The sequence below is a fragment of the Neolamprologus brichardi genome, chromosome 7, assembly GCF_056152115.1.
Source record: "Neolamprologus brichardi isolate AB-2024 chromosome 7, ASM5615211v1, whole genome shotgun sequence".
Lineage (NCBI taxonomy): Eukaryota > Metazoa > Chordata > Actinopteri > Cichliformes > Cichlidae > Neolamprologus > Neolamprologus brichardi.
In genome coordinates, this window is record NC_142110.1 from 24420968 (window position 1) to 24441168 (window position 20201).

A 20201-nucleotide genomic window follows, 5' to 3' on the forward strand; every position below is an offset into this window, starting at 1 on the left:
CTGCTTTTAATCAGCTCGGCGGCCCTTCTGACTTTGTTTCCTCTGATACAGAAGAGCTAAATTCCTGGTTTTATTCTTGTTGTCAAAAAATCATGGACTCTGTGGCTCCTTTAAAAGCCAGGCAGCTTAAGGCTAAACCTGAGCCTTGGTTTAATGAGAGCAGTCGTGCTGTTAAGAGGGAATGTCGTCGAGCAGAACGGAGATGGAAAAAGGATAAACTGCATGTATCATTTCAAATTCTCAAAGACTGCTGGCATCGCTACCAGAACACTGTTAAAGAGGCAAAAAGGGAATATTTTGCAAATATTATTTCTTCCAACTGTCATAACCCACGTGTGTTATTTAGGACCATTGACACTGTTCTTAATACTCCATTGAATGTCTGTCTGGAAGTTTCTCCTGAGATTTGCAATGATTTTTTGAACTTTTTTATTGAAAAGGTTGTCACCACCAGGGCTCTTATCACAGCTCCTGACTCTGACCCCTCTGTCTCTGTCCCTTGCGCTGCTGTTTTCACTCAGTTTGAGCTTGTGACGCTCTCCACTTTAGAGGATGTGGTTCGTCATATTAAGCCCACAGGTTCCCCACGGGATCCTGTCCCTCCACAATTTTTTAAAGAAATTTTTCCTAGTATACGACAGTATGTCCTTGAAATTATTAACACCAGTCTGTCTTCTGGTATGGTTCCTGCAAATTTCAAACATGCAGTAGTGCAGCCACTGCTTAAGAAACCTGGCCTTGATCACACAGTTTTAGCAAACTATAGGCCTATTTCCAAGCTGCCTTTAGTCTCCAAGGTTTTAGAGAAGATTGTTTTTAGTCAACTGAAAGATTTTATAGATGATAATGGCATCTTTGAGGTTTTTCAATCAGGTTTTAAAACCCTTCACAGCACAGAATCTGCATTATTAAGGGTTTTTAATGACATCCTTCTGGCATGTGATTCTAGTAACAATGTTGTTCTTGTCTTGCTTGACCTAACTGCTGCCTTTGACACCGTAGACCACAATATTCTAATTTCTCGATTACATGATGTAGTGGGTATTGGTGGAACTGCACTTAATTGGTTTAGGTCTTATTTGTCAGATAGAACTTTCTCTGTTAGCCTTCTCGGTTATGAATCGTCTTCTGCTCCTCTGTCATGCGGCGTCCCGCAGGGCTCAATTTTAGGGCCACTGCTCTTTTCACTGTATCTATTGCCTCTGGGTTCTATCCTTAGGAGGCATGGGATCTCATTTCATTGTTATGCTGATGACTGCCAAATTTATTTGCCACTAAAACACAAGGATGCCACCTCCATAAAACCTCTTTTGACATGTCTAGATGAAATTAAAGCTTGGTTGGCTCTAAACTTTTTAAATTTTAATGAAAAGAAAACAGAAGTGTTGGTGTTTGGACCCAGTGGTCCCTGTGAGTCCTCCTCTGTTGTTTTAGGATCCCTGGAAGTCTATTTTAAACCTGTTGTTACTGACCTTGGTTTTAAGTTGGACAGTGATTTTAAATTGGACAACCAAATCAGAGCAGTGGTGAAGTCCAGTTTTTATCATTTAAGGCGACTGGCAAGAGTAAAATCTTTTCTCTCGAGGCAGCATTTCGAAACAGTGATCCATGCTTTTATTTCTTCCCGCCTGGACTACTGTAACTCACTTTATGTGGGGGTCAGTCAGTCATTGCTCTCACGTCTGCAGCTGGTTCAAAATGCGGCTGCACGACTCCTAACAGGAACTCGGAAAAGAGAGCATATAACCCCCGTGCTAGCCTCTCTGCACTGGTTGCCTGTGTCTTTTAGAGTTAATTTTAAACTTCTTATGTTTGTTTTTAAATGTCTTCATAGTCTTGCCCCGCCTTACCTCTCTGAGCTTCTTCATCCCCACATACCCTGTCGGTCTCTCAGGTCAGCTGACCAGCTGCTCCTGGAGGTACCGAGATCCAGGAGGAAGCTCAGAGGGGACAGGGCCTTCTCTATCGTGGCTCCTAAATTATGGAATAATTTGCCCATGCACGTTAGAGAGGCCCCTTCACTGTCCACTTTTAAATCACGTCTTAAAACCCACTTTTATTCCTTGGCTTTTAACCTCAGCGAGACTTAGTTTCTCTTTTAATTGAAGTAGTTATGATTTTACTCTTATTTTATTTGGTTTTTACTTATATCTTATGTAATTTTATTTTATAGTTCAAATGTACAGCACTTTGTGTCAGCTGTGGTTGTTTTTAAAGTGCTTTATAAATAAAGTTGATGATGATGATGATGATGATGGTGTGTGTGTGGGTGTGACTGTTTGTCACGAAACGTACTTGATAATGAGGGTGGGAAGCCATAACAACACCCCCCAGGAGACGCGGACCGCCCACAGCCCCCCATCAGCACTGAAGAACCAAGGCCACATGTCCTGATGATAACCGCATGCCCTCCCTAGATGGAGCCTCCGCAGCCAAAGGCCAAGAACGCCAAAAGATCAGAGGCAACGGCCAGCTGATCCGCCAGACACGAACCATGAATTTAAGTATTTTAATAAAATACAAATGTTTTTTATGAATGTCATTCATGTAAAAGAAAACAAAATTATAATTAAAAAATCATTTTATTAATTTCAAAATATCTCCGATCATCCCAGTTTCTGTCACAATAAGAAAGCTTAAACAAAATGTTCACCACCAGGAGGCAATGTTTTACCAGTGAGTGTGCTGACATTTTTTTCAGGAGTGCTCCTGTTCTTTAAACTTTTTTTTAATTTAAATTTATTTATCTATTTTTTCATTCCAAGAACTGTGGTTCTTGATTGCGTTCCCTTTTGTCATAAGGGGTGGCTGTAGCTCAGGTGGCAGAGCGGATCAGCCACTAACCAGAAGGTCGGTGGTTCGATCCCAGGCTGCTCCAGTCTGCATGCCAAATATCCTTGGGCAAGATACTAACCCCGTTAGATACTTAGCACTTAAGCTTAGAAGTGCTTGTGTGATTGGGTGTATAAAGCGCTTTGAGTGCTCGGACAGAGTAGAAAAGCGCTATATAAGAACCAGTCCATTTACCATAAATAAGAATCTATTTTTATGACTATGTTGATTCATTGCCTGATCTTGTGGTCCAAATTGATATTACATGAAAGTATACCCCAGCTATGCTTACTGTGAACGCTCAAGTCATATAACATGCTTGCAGTATTTTCTTGCAAGCAAGCACTTGCAGAAGAAAACCTTTCAGGAAGAAATCTTCTGACACAGGAAGAAGTCTCTGACCGAACCAGTAACTGCACTGCTTCATACGTATTAACCAATTCTCATAACATCAGGGGAGGAGCAGCTTAATGCAATTGCCCTGAAGGCTGTCCCACTGCCGGCTGAATAAACATTCAGTGAACGTGAACTAAAGAATGTGGAACACGTAAAAAGTTCAATATAAAAACAGTGCAGCACATTTTTTTAAAATTATTATTATTATTAGTAGTAAAGCTGTGGTAGTACAAAAGCACTGCAACTTTTGTAGGATTGTACTACTGTAGTGGCTTTACAATACTAAACAGTTGCAGAAGTCAGCGCTCAACAGCTCAACATAAAGGTAGCTGAATTGAATGTAAACACTCTGCTAAAGAGCCCAGCATTGAGCAACAAAAACACAAAGGGAAATGTATGCGACATGCTGAAACAAATGAGACGTGGATGGAGACTCTCAGATATAAAGTCAGACACCAAAAAGTGTCTCTGTGTCTTAAGTTTGATCCCGGTTGACACAGAAAACCGGCATTTTCTCCTAAATTGCCGTCTTCCTCCCCTTTCTTCGATCCCTTCCCCCCCAACTTCATGCATTATGCATCCCTCTTCTGCTCATGCTTTCTTTCATCATCATCCCCAAAACACACACAGAAGCCTAGCAGTCGCTAAGCCTCTTTAAAGACAGTAACAGCATGAGAGACAGTAAATGTGTGACAGAGAGCTGTAACAAGAGACTACAGCAAAGAGACGAGCAGTCCTTTGCCGGCCGAGGACATCGATTTCCTTTTTATCAGTCTGGAATTCAGAGGGACCTTTACTGCAGCACACACACACGCACACGCACACAGACACACACGCACGCACACACGTAACTCTAGCCCTGAATAAGCCTCAAGCTCAAGAAAGGACTGGCTTCACAGCGGTGACATTTGAGGACCAAAAAGGACACAAACATAGGCGCAGCACATAGACTCTCCACATTTCCCAAAAGATTAAATATTCATTATTTCAAAGAAGAAGAAGAAAAAAAAATCATGTGAGAAGCTCTGAGCATCAGCCAAACAAATACAGTCTCACAGCAGATGGCTACAGCTGAACATACAGGAAGCTGATAAAAGATTCTACTGTGGATACATTTATACAGACTACAAGCATTCAGTAGAATGCTTTTACACAAATTGTCCACTTTTTCTTCTCGACGAGTTTGTAGCAATAAAAAACAAGCAGTCTGGGGATGGACATCTCTGCCAAGGCTGAAAGCCTCCACTGCATGCATGAAACTTTGAACCCAGAATGTTTTTTTTTCTTGAGCACATCAAAACAATGCCACCCAATCCTTCTTTTTTTCAAATTTAATATGCATTTATAAGGATGTGATAAGAAATTTCTCATTTTGTTCAAGCGCACAACAGTAAAGAATCCTTCCAAAACCTCTGAGCTCAACCTCCAATAAAAATAGCACCCAAAGCCTAACTAACTATTCCTGTTAAGTAAGAAACTGAACTAATGACAAAACCTTGGAAATTGTTTTTATTAACATGCTGATGTAGCTGATCTGACTCTCCACTTACCTGTATCAGAAACTTTGTAAGGCATTATTTGATAACTTGCAATAAAGTTGCATTTAAAACCATTGATCAGTCTGGTAAGCTACTAGCTAGCATCTGAATGACTTTAGCTTCAGGTGTAACCAGTAAATATCTCCAAATGAACAACCAGACCAGGAAATCCTGTTAGATGTGACAGTCACTGTTTGTGCTCCAGATGTGCTTTTAAATCTAATTATTTTAGGTGATAGCCAATGGTTTGTTCTCCATATGGACTTTTTACCTGCATGTAGCTAAAGTACACCCACTGATAGCAGTGATACTGCAAATTTACAACCATCAGAGCTAAAAAAAGACTTAATGTAAGCAAAAGTTTGCAGTTTTAGAAAAATAATGCAATACACTGGAGTATTGGGCAGACCTAGCCAAAGCAGACTACTTCATATGACCGTAACGAAGCTTCTATTTGTTTTAGTGTATTAATTCAAGGAGTTTGTTACCTTTACACTGCAAGGACAGCCACTGCCAACATTAATCTGTACTTAAATGAGACAGATGCACAACAAGCTAAACCCTATTGCACTCTTTATCGCATTTAAGGGCATGTAGCCTCTGTAATAGAGCAGATGCATGAAAGAGTAGCAGCTTTTACACCAATAGAACGAAAACACAGATGAGTCCTATTCTTTGTCCTTTCATTTTGCTTTGAGAAGATTACTGAGCCAAGTGACACCAAGTTCGAGGAAGATTAAAGGATGTACATAAGGACGGGAGTGCATGAAAGGATGAAGAAAGGATATATGGCAGGTAAAAGAAAAAAAGAGTAAAGAGTGAAAGAAAACAGATGTAAGAATTGTGTGTGTTAGGAAGGTGAGAAAGATGAGGCAAAGATGCAAAGGAAGGACAAGAAAGACAAAGCAGTGAAGGAACAACAGAGGGATAGAAATACAGAGAACAGGATAGAGTGTTTCTTCACCTATGAGGACGGAGGCGATACTGGCAGGACTGAGGCCTAGTGGGGGGCGCTGCATCTCTTCTCTGGCCATCTGAGATTCTCCACACAGGATCTGGAGGTGGGAGGTGAAGGTGTGGCTAAGGGCAGCGCTTAGCTGGGCCCAGCGTGTTGAACGATCAACCGACACTCTGCCCAGCACCCAGTGGGTACCGGAGAGCCCCTTCGCCACATCCTCTTCTAAGGCCTCAATGGGGCACATGGACCCTGTCCCTCCTCCTGAACACTGGAGATAAACCTGGACCCGATATAATTCTGTGAAGACAAAGGAGAAGAAAAGCATGTGCACAGAGTGGGAAGAACATCAGTACTGTGTGTAATTACATAAGAAGTTAAAACCACATTTACGACACGTATTTTTGCAATAATAACACAAGCTGAAAAGTAGACCTCCGTGTGATACTTTTAATTTAATGTTGCACACAAAATGAGCAATGCAGTGGCTTACCCAAAAAGCCTTCAAGCAACCAACACAGCAGTAAACAGATAAAGTACTCCACCTCCTTCCCCACACATCACACCATGGTGACTTGGTGCAGTTTTCACAGTTTCAGTTGCACAGTGGGAGAATAACCTGGAGACTACAGCTAATTTTCAGTTATACCTTCAGATGAAAGTTTTCTGCACCAGCTGGCTAAATTTCTGCCTGCTTACATTTTGTTTGAAGCAGGCAGCTTAGATTCAACCAGCTCGTGTATCTTGCCTCAACTGCACCAATAAAAATGATGCCCCAAACTGCAAAACCTAGTTCCTGGATAAGTATAATGTGGTTCAGAGGTGCACAAGGAGATGATTCTAAAGAGCAGATCAGCCAAATTCAAATCACACACACACACACACAGGACTCATTTGAACACAGATAGACACACAGCAAACACAGGCAGCTACTCACGGAGGTTTTCAAGCAGATCTTTGCAGTCATCAGTTGCCACGTCATGAATAGTGCGATTACAGTTATCCCTCCTCTCAATGTCCTGTTCGCTGTGACTGCACAGCACCTCCAGACACTCCTATACACACAAAACAATAAGAATAAACAAAAAAAAATGTATTTTCTCAACATACAGGAGACTTTCCACCCCGACTGAAAGTCTAAGAATTTGTTTACGGGGGATGCGATCACATTATTTTATATCTAGTCAGATATTCTAGCAGAAATGCAAACTCGTCTATCTATTATTCAGTTTTGGGCTGCCTGTATTCCTCAATTTCTTGTCCTTAGCTGACGAGAGTGGTACCCGGTGTGGTCATGTGCTGCTGTAGCTTGTCTGCTTCAAGGTTTGACATGTTCTGCATTCAGAAACGCTTCTCTGCATACTTTGGTTGTAGTGAGCAATTATTTGAGCTACTTTTTGATCTGATCTCTGGCATTAACACTTTCACGCACAGAACTCACTAGATATTTTCTCTCTCTATAAATCCTAGACATGGCTATGTGGGAAAGTTCCAGCAGGTCAGCAGGTCCTCTTGATCATCAGCAGGTTCATATGAGGAATTATAGAGTGAATATGAATGCAAAAAGCCAAAAAGGAGTAGGAGGATGTTGAAAAGCTCTGTAAACATGCGAGGAGTTGAGAGGCATCTTCCACATGCAGACTCGCTATAATCATATACATATTGTTTACAATTTTTACCTTAAGGCCCAGGGCAGCAGCCATGTGTGCAGCCGTCCAGCCATCACTGTTGGCCTGGTTCAGCAGGGCAGCAGGCAGCGCCAAGGTGGCAGGAGTCACAGTGGGGTCACTTCGGGGTGGGTGGTATAGGAGGAGACGCAGCATGTCGGCGTGTCCCGAGCGCACAGCAGCATGTAAGGCTGTGCAGTTGTCCTGCAGAGAGATAAAGGTGAGCATGTACGCTGTGTTGTGTTAGAGTTCAACTGACAGACTCTATTAGCGATACCTGACACCAGTGAAGGTGTTACACACTCATATCAACTCTGCTGCTTAGATATACAAGTTAAACAAAATCACCACCATCTATTATTCTAAGTTTTAGTGGTTTCAGTTTATGAGAAGCATTAACAAGAAAAAAAACCCACAAACACCCAAAAGACCTAAAGACAATTCAATTCAGACTTTTTTGGCATTTTTTAAATTACAGGATAAAAAAATCAATGAAACAAAAGATTTTGAAGAAAATTAGCTCTGACATACTACACATTCAAGCTGTACTCTTAACCCAGTTCAGGCCTCAGTGTTAAATCATTACATTTGACTGAACACACTGGCCAACACAGGGCTCGCAAAATTTCAAAATCCCTGGTAGCCCTTCGGGCAGGGACTCTTCAGTTTTTGGAAGCCCAAAATAAATTTAAGTAGCCCGAATAAAAAAGAGAGCAAATTTTTTGATTGATGTTTTGTTTCCTTTACAATATTATACTTTAATGTATAATATTGTAAAGGAAACAAAACATTAATCAAAAAATTGTTGAAACACAAATTACAACATTGTATAAAAATTATAATCATCAACTCAAATACTTGGTTCTAATTGAACAGAAATTTCTATGAACTTGTAAGAACTGTGTAGGACATGAATCAGTCTGTGTCAGATCCTCAATCTGAAATTTCCACTGAAGTCACGGGTAAGAGGCAAGTGGAACCAAGATCTAGGCCATTTGCTTTTTGAAGTTTGCAAAGACTGCTAAAGTGTGCCAGTGGTAGTTCACTCTTTGCAACATAGTACGCTGTTCTAAACAGATTTTCAGGTTTATTTTTAGTATGTTATTTGCAATTGGTGTTTGTTCTGGGAAAGATATTGCAGACTGAGCAATAATGCATTTCTTGCATTTCTCATGGGTTCTAATGGGGGCCTTTCTTAAAATTACTGGTCCCAGTAACAAAGGCGCGTTTCGACTCAGAAATCGAGGGAAAACCAACAACACAGCCGGCAGAACATTATGTTATTTACACGGGTGCACATAAGTGGTCCGCATGTGCGCATTCGCTGTCAAAATAAAAGACGCGCACCAGATAAGAAGTTGCAACGCGCGTTTGCGTCCATATAAAAGGCAGTGTTTTTGTCCGCTAGAGTGGGATTTTCACGGCACATTCTGCACCACATCTCTGTGCGTTCATCATTTGTTTAAAGCCAGCTCACCTCCTGCAACCACTTTTCCGAGAATACGCGCTTCTTTTGTGGTTCGGACTCCTTCTGACATTTCTTTGGAGGTGGAGGAACATCACAGTAATTGCTTAAAGGAGCTTCTTCGACATCTTTAAGAGTTCTAAACAAATGTCTGTCCTCCTCCAGAAAATCTTATGTACGCAAACACCCGTAGCAACTTCTTATCTTGTGCGCGTTTTTTATTTTGACAGCGAATGCGCACCTGCGGACCACTTATGTGCAGCCCTGGTTATTTAGCTCGTCATATTGCAGCCACAGAAATTCTTTTGTCCATGAAACCATAAAGCTGCACTTTCTTTTTGCCTTATAGTCTGATTTGTCATAACTTTTCCGTTTTGTGGTAAGCTTTTCTTTGGCTGTCACTTCTTCACCCTGACCTGTCTTATTTGGCTCAGCAGAACTAAAATATATATCCTGCTGCTTTTACACACGCACTCACATAACGCTCAGCGATTCTCTGCGCGATCAACCTCTCGCATGTTTAAGCTTGCTGCGGGAGATTTCACTTGTCATGTTTGCATAGTAAGCTAACGATTGATAAGACAATGTCAGAGGAATTGGTGCGCAAATTATCATCACTCACCAATCAGTGCTGTCGCTCTCTATACACAGTTCGCGCGATTGCAAAGTGAAAGCAAAAAACAAGCGCAAATTCAAACGCAATTTCAATATGTCACATATTGACAGTGGCTCACCGATGCCAATGACATAATTACCCAGCTACATTTCCGAAAGAATGCAAAAGCATTGACATATATTTTTCCTTCCTACAATAGCCCGACGGGCAGGGCAGAGATAGATTTTGGTAGCCCGACTGGAAAAATCGCTAGCCCCGGGACGTCGGGCTAGCGATTTTGCGAGCCCTGCAACATTTTCTTGTGGCTAAAAATACCTCCACACTCAAAAGCTTAGATATGTTATAGAGACTCTGGCAGCTCTCTGGCTCAGCAGGGAAGTCAGACTAAATGAAGACCAAAGCAGGTAACTAAATATAGGGGCTTCGTCACACACTGTCACAGTAACTAGCAGGCTCCTATGGTTACCATGGAAATCCAGAAAGCCCATACATCAAAGGGCTCTCAGCAGAGAACAGCCCCCCAGAGAAAGCTGTGATCCTTTATGTGAAATGGACAAAGTGTTTAACAGTGAACATCATTAGTAACAAGTGACTAAATGGAAAAATGTGAAAAAGGGGACAGCGGTGTGTGTTTTAATGAAAGGATTACATTCTGTGCAGTATTATCCACAATATACGCTCAGGGCAAAATTATTAAATGAGGATTAAAACTGTAGCAAAGTGTGGTTTTTGTGAAATCACACACTTATGAACTTTTAACACAATATTATATGCGAACGGTACATCTTCTCACTTATTATGCAAATGATAACCTTCAAATCTGAAAATTGTCCAAACATCAGTTACATCGGCAAGCAATTTAAAACATTAGCATTAAAGCATCTTACATCACTTCGAAACATCTGTAAGGAACTGATGATGTAAAAAAAAAAAAAAAAAAAACCCAAAAAAGATATTGAATGCTCGCTTATTTTGATCTACATGAGCTGAACTGTTGTGAACTTGTACTGCAGTGATACAATGCTACTAACTTACAAGTAATTTTAATCTGTAAACAAAAAAAAAAGATATCTAGTTGATGGATATTATTATTATTTTTAAGACAAATGAGCATGGCTATCGATACAAGTCACAGGAAACCAGGTTTTCCTATTACGTAGAAGTCAAACAAATTCATTATTGACTCTTAAGTTATACTTACCACAGTAGTCAGTGAGCGATCAGCTCCAGTGCTTAGCAGGACCCGGGCACAGTCCAGCCTTCCTGCCTCACAGGCCAGGAAGAGTGATGTCTGCCCCCCCACTGCCACTGTGTCTACAGCAGCTCCTGCAGTCAACAGCACCTCCACACAGCTGAAAAGAGTTAGGCAATGTTAGTATCGCAAGAGGCGAATAAACTTGGAAATTATTCATTATCATTCAGCTGACTAAACTAAAAGTGAAACATTACAAATGATATAAAGGACATATAACAACAACGGTGGTATCCCATGGGTATCTAAATCAATTTACGTGTCAAAATTATGGCCAAATAAAACTAAAGTGCTTCAAACGACAGCGATCAAAGATTAAATTACATTAATGTATACAAATTCTGGTAATTATTCGAGATATTTTGTTGCATTTATTCTTTACTAATCATTTACAGTTGTTACTCCTTATGGTACACCACCTGTTCACAGCCATGGGAAGACATCATTCACATCAGTCTGCCACAGAACTGATGGGAGTCCAGATGATCTCAGGAAAACTAAGCCTGTCAGCTAACACTGGGACTAAGTCATGATACCCAAGGGGGAAAAAAACACTTCACACTGTAAAACAAGCTGTGTGTGTGTGTGTGTGTGTGTGTGTGTGTGTATAAGGATGCCTTTTGGATATCCTACTCTATAAATAACATGGTGATCAGATATTACAGCATTGCACATTCCCCAGCTGGCTCTGTGCATCCTCGCTCAGTCCACTGTGGCTGACACAGCCTGGATCTAAGCACTGGGTTCATCTTGGCAACGCATCACAATCAATACGAGTGATCACAACTGACAGTAAAGATAGTGTAGGAGCAGATGCTTCACTCATCTTTGATGGCTCATAATGAAGGATCTAGTAATGTTTAAAGAGGAGAAATTAGATAAAGTTGCAAACATGAACAGGTACTGCCAAGTCAAGCTGACTTTATTTCAGTTGGTTTCAGAAGAAGAGCAGAGCTAGTCTCAACTTGATTAATTAGAAAATTCCCTTCAGGCATTATTGAAGTTCTTACTCTTAGAAGTTAAACTATGCTCTACCAAACTACCAGTTTGAACTGGTGTCATTACAGAACTGAGCAAACAAGCTGCCGTCGCTCTGGGCAGTGGAGCCCAGCACAGTTAGCAGCATCTGCCTACCGGTTGTTTCACACATGGGAGGCTCCAGCTGTGCTTGTCTTCCAGCAAAGTATGCATAATGAGTCATCAATTGACAACACACAAACTGACTTCAGGGACCAGTGTGACAACAAAAAAAAAGAGAGCTCAAGTTCCGAAAATAGCAGTAAACAAAAACAGGATAACTATTAACAAAGTCACACTTCACGGTTTCTGAGACTTGACACTTGTTTTACTCAGGAAAGTGCCAACTGAGCTACATTATCTTTTTTTGTAATTTAATTTGTGAAAGCCAACTGATCAGATAGAAAGGAAAATAATACTTAAATGTAATTAAATAAACACACACACATGGACACACACAGAGACACACACTGCTGGTGTTGCTGCTTCTCACCAACCATGATCTGTCAACAGTCAGCGGTGGCTACGTTACATGGTCAAACCAATGAGTTCTTGGGGGTTCTAGTAAACCTTTTCATAATCCAATGAGAAAATAATGCAAACATCTAACCATTGAAACTAATTAAATGCTGGCTGTGTTCTTTGTGCGCACATCCACCACCATTTTCTAAATGTATGTGAACATAAAAATCCACCCGAATCAAAGTGAGAAAATCTGATTAGAGTTGAGTTGCAAAGACCTGTACCAGAGATGCATTAGCAGCTGAAAAAAAACATTTCAGTGCATGTTTCATGTTTTATTTAAATGCATGACCATTAATGAAAACGTAACCTAAAATGTTTCTTTTGTGCATCACAGTGAGTAGTCTAGTTTCTGGACTGCTGGTGAAATACAACAAGCACTTGTAGACTTCAGCTGGGAAACCTTTCACAATTGACCAAACTGATGCATATCTGTTTTTTTAGAAGTGACAAAATTGTGACCACTCTGGCTAAAAGGCTTTAAAACCATATGAGCTCACCTGCTATGGCCATGGGCAGCAGCAAAGTGTAAAGGTGTGAATCCATTCTCATCCAAAACATCAGCAGGCGATCCCGAAGACAGCAGCAGCTCCACACAATCTGACAGAGAGAAGAAGATGGATTAATCTTTTGTAGTTTGCTGCTACACAAACATGACTCAAGTTTTGTAACAGCATACAGAATTAACAAAAATAGTGTAAAAGATTTATGACATATAATACAAATACGATCCATCAGGGCAAGCAAGGCAAGCAGCACTTCTCTAAAAGTCTATAAATCATCAAATAAAATCAGAGTGAAATTAACCGCAATCTACCGCAATCTAAATTTGATGGGTATGTCCGTGTCCTGTTAACAAAGACTCAAGCTGGGCAGGCCAAGAGGGCACAAGCTTGTTTGTTTGCACATCTGCATTAGGGCTGTGCGATATGACCAAAATCTCATATCCCGATATAAGAATTCTATCATCCCGATAACGATATAAATCACAAAAATGTAACATTTTCTGTAAATTCTGTGAATCTCGGGCAGCTCGTCTTGCGGGAAGTGTTTCCAGCTGGGCGTCATGTACCTGGAGTCGAGTGTTTTAATCGATGCATGAAACTATAGATTTTTAGACATAAGTTGTAAAGGCCGCCGTTTTCTTTGTGAGTATTTATTACACGACGTGCTGCGGGGAAAAGCCTGTTCTAACGTTTGAGTCTAAGGTTTATTTTTTAGCACCTGGCAGCTCTTTTTTAATTCTCATCCGTAAATAATCTGCTCTTTCACGTGATTCAGTTTATTTTGAAAAGTCTCAACAGGATCTTGAGCTTTATTGTGAAAAGTTTATGTGGAACATAAACAAGCGGACACGCGATGGTGTTACCGTCATTGTTGCTAATGACAACGCATAAAAAAAAGGCGCTTGTCTGTCCGTAGTGTGGTTATATAAAATATAAGAGAAAGAGAGAACTTTAAGAAATTAATATAGCCACTACAGTGACCATCAAAACGATGAACAAATATTGCCGTAAACAGTTTATTTTGCGACACCACGAAACAAACGATAGCGTAAAATGAAACGATAGACGTTTTTATATCGTCATCTGATATATATCGTTATATCGAACAGCCCTAATCTGCATTGCTGATAAACCTGTGACAGGAAAGTGATGGGAGACAAGTAGACTAGAGAAGGTGCTAGAGGCTCTGCTTTCACTGTTTGGAGATCAGTTACCATCTGTGTTTGTGAAAACAGTGCTGTCATTAGCAAGGACAGTCACACAACAAGCACAAAGAACTGTGCAAGTCTTGAACTATCCTTCAATTTGCACATTTCAGCATATTTTGCTTGGGAAACAGGAAATAGATGCAATGATGTATTGAAACATAAGCAAACACAAATGGAAATACAGTATATAAGGAAAACCCAGAGTTTGTACAATTCTAACCAGCTTGAAAGTCAATATTTGGCATGACTATCTTTATTCTTTAACACAGCCTGAGCTCTCTTGGTAGCTTTCCTATACATTCTTTAAGCAGTCTTCAGGAATAGGTCTTAGGGTTCTTCAAGAACATTCCAAAACTCTCCTTTTAATGTTGACGGCCTTTTGTTCCATTCTCTGTCTCGATGATCGCACGCTGCTTTAATAATATTGAGTTCAGACTTCTGTGGAAGCCAATCCATGCTTTTATGCACTGGCAGTGCGTTTGTGATCTTTTCTTACTGAAAAATGAAGCCAATCAGATACTTTCCAGATGGCATAGCTTTGCAGATTAAAAACTAACAGTACTTTTCTGGGCTCATATTTCCACCAATTTAACAAGATTCTAGTGGTGCACTGGATCACGGTTGATTCATAATCCAAACCGATCCCACTCCACGGTTCGGCACGCACGTGATCCGAAGATTCAAAAAAGAAGAAAAAAAAGTATGTGTATGGTGCGCGTGGTGGGTCTGTCAAGCGATAGTTATGGCCAGCGCTAGCGGTCCAAGTGGAGGAGCAGAGGAGTTTGCGGTATTTAAGCAGCCCTTTGCTGCCCAATCCGACCGGGCTAAAGCTATTACAAAAGCTATTGGGGTGTTTAGCTGCAGACGGGAGGCCGTATTCCCTTGTGCAAAACAAGGGGTTTAAACTATGATGAACGTGCTTGAGCCACGCTATGATATCCCGTTCGCGTCCACTTTAGTGGCAAGATCGTTCCAAGCATGTATGAGCAGGTAAAATCTAAGTTGTGGATGAACTGTCCCAGGCATCTTCTGTTGCCCTAACTACTACAAATGGATGGACCTCCAGGGCAACGGAAAGCTACGTGACTGTGACAGCTCATTATATCACAGCGGAGTGCAATATAATGAGCAGTATGTATTATTGTAGGGTCTACCTTACAATATAAAGCGCCTTGAGGCGACTGTTGTTGTGATTTGGCGCTTTATAAATAAAATTGAATTGAATTGAATGGTAGATACAAAGCCCTGTACTGCCCTATAGTGTACCATAATTTTTTTTAAAATAATTGCGTGGAATGAGTCTTGGGTTGAATGTTTTTAACAGGCAAAAAATACTTCATCTCAGGCCCTCCAAGGTTTGGAGGCCTATCTCCCCCCACCACTTCCCCTGCCGGTGGCGGACTCCCTCAGACATCGGTGCGTTGGTGGTTCTTTGTGTCCGGGGATGGGCGTCCAGGTACACACCGGCTCACTCCTTGGCGGCTGCTTATCAGGGCCTGGAGCCTGGGGCTCGCTCGGGCCTCTTCAGAGGTGGGGTGACCCCGGCATCTCAGCCTGGGGCTCGGTCACTCAGGCACAGCTGGCTGCCGGCGGAGCTCCCGGGCACATCACTGCAACCCCCCCTGGCTTCTGCTCCGCAGCTGCTGATTGACCCCTCATCTGGGACTCTCCTCAGCTCTTTCTGGGATAGTGGCGCGGCTGCCCCTCTGTTGGTCTTCCTTGGTCTCTTGTGTTCTGGGGGCCTCTGGATGTCTGGAGTTTTGATCTCCTTCATACCTGCTTCATGCCCTGGAGGACGGGGCAGTGGCCCCCCACACCCTCTAGCAGATCATTACATGAAGGAACCTTTTAAAAAACAAGCGCGTCCATGCTCACAGGTGTACACACGGGTGATCACACACACAAACGACACCCTTTTTGGCTCCTACCTCAAAGTACACTGTGCGCTGTCGATCTTACGTGCTGCACAATAATGTTTAATATTTAGTATTTACTGTCATATTCCCATATATCATTGTGATGTTGTTTATTCTATTACTCTCATTTTCTTCTGCTTGTTTTCTTTTTTCTTTCTCAACAGGTGATCCAGGTGATCGATATATGTATTTTTTTTTGTCTGCTTATTCTGTTGGTTTTTGTTTTTTGCCCTTCTCCCTCGTCCCTCTTCTCAGCTGTTTTTCTTTCCCTCTTTCTTTCTCCCTTTTCTTTCCCCCAGTCAAGTCTGTCCCGTATTCAGCAAGTGAAAATAAAATAAACAATAAAAGCTGAATCAAATAGACCATTACGGCAAGGCTAGGATGGTCAATTTGGTAAAGTAAATCCGTTGGGCATCTTTCTTCACCTTTAGACAATAATTCTGATGGCAAAAGAGCCAAACGGGACAGGCAAAAAAAAAAAAAATAATAATAATAATAATAATAATAATAATTCTTCAAGAAGTAAATAAGTAACTGTTAAATTTTTGTCTTTTTTCTTTTTTTGCTGATCTGAAAATTGATCCGATCCGTGACTTAAAACCGTGATCTGATCCGAACGGTGAGATTCTTGATCCGTTGCACCACTACAAGATTCCCAACACCACTGCCAGAAATGCAGCCCTAAACCATGACAGAGCCTCCACCATGTTAGTTTCACGGCTGTAGATTGGCTGTTGTATCTCTGTCTTGACCACCTCTGTAAGTATTGACAATTTGAAACAAGCTTTGATTCAAACCTCTATAAGACATGTTGCCATTGATTTTTTTTAGTCCAGCTCTATTGTAATTTGACACACAGAGAAAGGACTACAATGTCAGAAACCTACTATAACATCTCAGAGTGAGAACCACAGTGTACACTGAACTCAACAGAGCATAGAAGCCACTTTATCTTGTTGCCATGGATACTGTAGGTAGTGTAATATGGATGGTATTGCTAGACAAAAAGAAGCAAAACAATTATGAGAGAGGACTTCTATGAATCACTGAATCCCTTCGCAGTTATTGAATTGGAATTTTAAAAAAGCAACTTGTGTATTTATTACAAAGACACAGTTTTGTGTTACAGAGACACTTCACTCCAAAAATCTTTTTCAATTTGTAGAGCATTTGTCCATATAGATTTTGTTTTAAATGGGGGGGCAGTGCTCAGGTTTGGGGTAACTGATGTACAAATATCTACCTAAAATCAACCAATTGTCACTGTTTTATGCCAAAATGTATGTGTTTATAAAAATATATCAGAAATCAGAAATCATGACCCAGTAACTCAGAATTCTATAAACCTTAGGAGGCCAGTTTCATGTACATAAACACACACACACACACACACAGTGTCCTTGTGCAGAAGGAATGAGAGGTTCATCTCAGCATGACATCATGTAAACATTGATAGTGTTTGATTAATACTAGCAAAATGCACGTGTGTGTGAGTGTGTGTGTGTCAGGGGGGTTGGTGTATCCAGGTCATGATTCTGGGAAAGGCATGTAAACAATGGTGCTGAGTTTTTCCATTTCATGTTTGGAGCTTTGTGTAATCCATGACAAGTGTCCTCTAGTTCCACTATTTTCATGTGAAAGCAGTCATTTCTAAAACCCTTTCATCTTTTGAAATAAGACAAATAATAGCGATTATCAGCTACTACGGACCAGAAATTTAATCTCTAGAAATAAGAAAAGGTGTTGTTATCTTAAAGTTGCAGGTTTTACGAGTGACTCTATCTTATGCATTTGTTTGGCTTGGGTGTATTTACTCTGTCTGAGTTCTCTGTTCAGCCTGATGATAGTCTGCGTATACCTGTGAAGATGAGAACTGGGCCCTATGTGAACAGCTGCTTCCTCTGCCCACTCTCTTTGTTTCCCTCTCTGTCGCACAAGACCGTTTTCTGTTTTTACTTACTTTCTACTTACTTTTTGGTGAATAAACTGTTCATCTTTGCATCTAACCTTGTGCTCTGTCCTGGGTTGTTGGAGGCTTTTTGAGTCAGCCATATTTAAAACATATTCGAAACAGGGAATTCAAACCAATTCTCCCTTTTAACATTTATCATAGAGAGTTTCTATCACCAGATCCTCCGAAATGTCCAATATTCTGAAATATTGCAAATATTGGACAAAGAAAGGACAATAAACTAAAATCAATACCAATTTGTTCTCACACGAGTGTTAGCCATAGGGGTGGTTTAAAAAAAGTTGTACTGTTATTATACTGTCAATCTTAAAAGAAATAGAAAGAAAATCCCATTAAAATGTTGTATGTTTTAAAAAAAAGAAAGAGATCCTACAGTTTTGAAAGCTTGTACTCTCTGTTTGCCAAAACAAAATGTTAAAGTACCTGGAGGTATGTTGTGGTATATGTTCCCTTATCAAAGTCTCAACTACGTATATATAGTCCAAATACACAAATGTGCCTTTAGCTTTGGAAATGTCCAAAATGTAGAAGAGTGAAGGAGGATATGTAAAGGGCTTTATTCAAATAATTAGATCAAATCAAAAGGAGATGTGCATTTGGGTATTTCTGAGAGTGTCCTCTCTGTGGTGGCACACCTAATATAAGCCTTCAGTTCAGCTGTCCTTCAGCTGCATTTGTCATGTTCATGGATCAATGATCCTCAGCTGACAACTGGGTATTATTAAACATCTCAGCAGGGAAGCAAATCATAAAAGGCCTGCGTGTCTGTGTCTGTGTGTCATTATTATTCTGCATGCATTATTATTCTGCATGCATTATTATTCTGTTTTTGTATGCAGGGTACTGTGTTTGTGTCAGGTGGATGAGCATATACTCTGTGCTGAGGTTACAGCCTTGACATGAAAGGCTCACAATCTCACTTAATGGCAGCCAACATAATGCGATGAGTCACAGCTCACCAGCACATGTCTAAGTGTTTATCAGCATCAGGCCTTTGTCCTCACTACATCTTCATACAGCTGCTGCAAAGAGCACGTCCTGCCACTGCTATGCTACACCCTATCACCTAACTCAGCAGTTCCCCTTAGAATGTTTCAGTTCATGGTTTTGGCTTCCCAGCTCTTGCTTTTCTGTTTTAGTATACTTTCATTTGGGTTACAGCTGTCAGCTCTTTTCAGTTCGAAGACCCTAATACTGTCACTCTATACCTGCTTCTCACCAACAAACAGCAGAGAATGTCCGAAATTAGCTGGTGAAATTAGGGAACAATTAGCAAGCTAGGCAGCTCCCTTTGAAAGTGGAGGAGACCAAACCTGAGCTAAAATCACTCCAAATACATGCAGTTTTACTAAATACACAGTGGATGTAAAACAAAGGAAACATTTGCAAATAAGCTCATCTTTTTGCTAGGTTTTGGGCCTATTATGGGCCTAGATTCTTATTCAGATAAAACTACAAATACACTAGTGCCAAACACCGACACTTTTATTAAAGCATGCGAGCCCCCTAAATGGTATACCTTAAGATTTGACTGTTTTTCTGATTTACTATTTTTACTGATTTCTGTGAGAATGTGAATGTCAATGCGAACCTGTCCAACTCAGTTTATGGAAGTGACAGCCAAGTGAAACTGAATAATTAAACTGATACGTTACTTGGGCTTTTTACCAGTTTATTTTACCAGTTTAATCACTTACACTGATAAGTATCTTGAAATGTATTGAGTTATTGCAGAATTTTAGTACACTGATACCACTGTTATTGTTGTAGGATCATATTGTTTGCTCCTCTGACTCCCTCATGTACTTTTTTACTTGTCAACCCTAGTACATAACCTAACACAAAATATAAAACCTAAAGCATAATCACACCATAAGTAAAGCTGTAGGCCAGGACAGAAAATCTGCTATTCAATCTGCCCACAAACTGAGCACTACAGCACTACAAGCTAAGAAAAAGGGAAAAAAATCATGTTAAATTTAGCTGAAATTACAAGATGAAGCTGCGTGTCAGCAGAGTATTAGCTGTGGTACATACAAGAAGGCTTTGTGGTTAAACTGTTTTACAGTTTTTAAGTAATGTCACAACTAAATACTTTTACAAGAAACAGGAAAAGGGCAGCAACTCAGTCACTAAATCAGTTAAGCCTAATTTGTGGAGGCAAATGAACGAAGCCTTTGTGTTGTTCCATATGGTCACATCTGAGTGAGGAACCCTCTTCAGCGTCTTATTCAAATGCAACTCCTAGATGGCTGCTTACAGAAAAGGAAAAGCGTTATTGTAGTCGCATATCTCGTAGTTAATTCTAACCTAATTAATTAATTAATTAGTAATTAATT

At 40.6% G+C, this 20201-nt stretch overlaps 1 protein-coding gene across 1 annotated transcript in view; it reads right to left on the reverse strand.

Annotated features, from left to right (window-relative positions):
• The window catches only part of cttnbp2 (cortactin binding protein 2), a 90582-nt gene that overhangs the window by 13912 nt on the left and 56469 nt on the right, over nucleotides 1-20201 (reverse strand). The window contains exons 6-10 of the mRNA XM_006782309.3: nucleotides 12761-12860; nucleotides 10671-10821; nucleotides 7401-7592; nucleotides 6659-6776; nucleotides 5731-6021 (exon numbers count right to left, since the gene is read on the reverse strand). Of these exons, the coding sequence (XP_006782372.2) occupies nucleotides 5731-6021; nucleotides 6659-6776; nucleotides 7401-7592; nucleotides 10671-10821; nucleotides 12761-12860 (852 nt within the window). The remainder of the gene's footprint in view (nucleotides 1-5730; nucleotides 6022-6658; nucleotides 6777-7400; nucleotides 7593-10670; nucleotides 10822-12760; nucleotides 12861-20201) is intronic.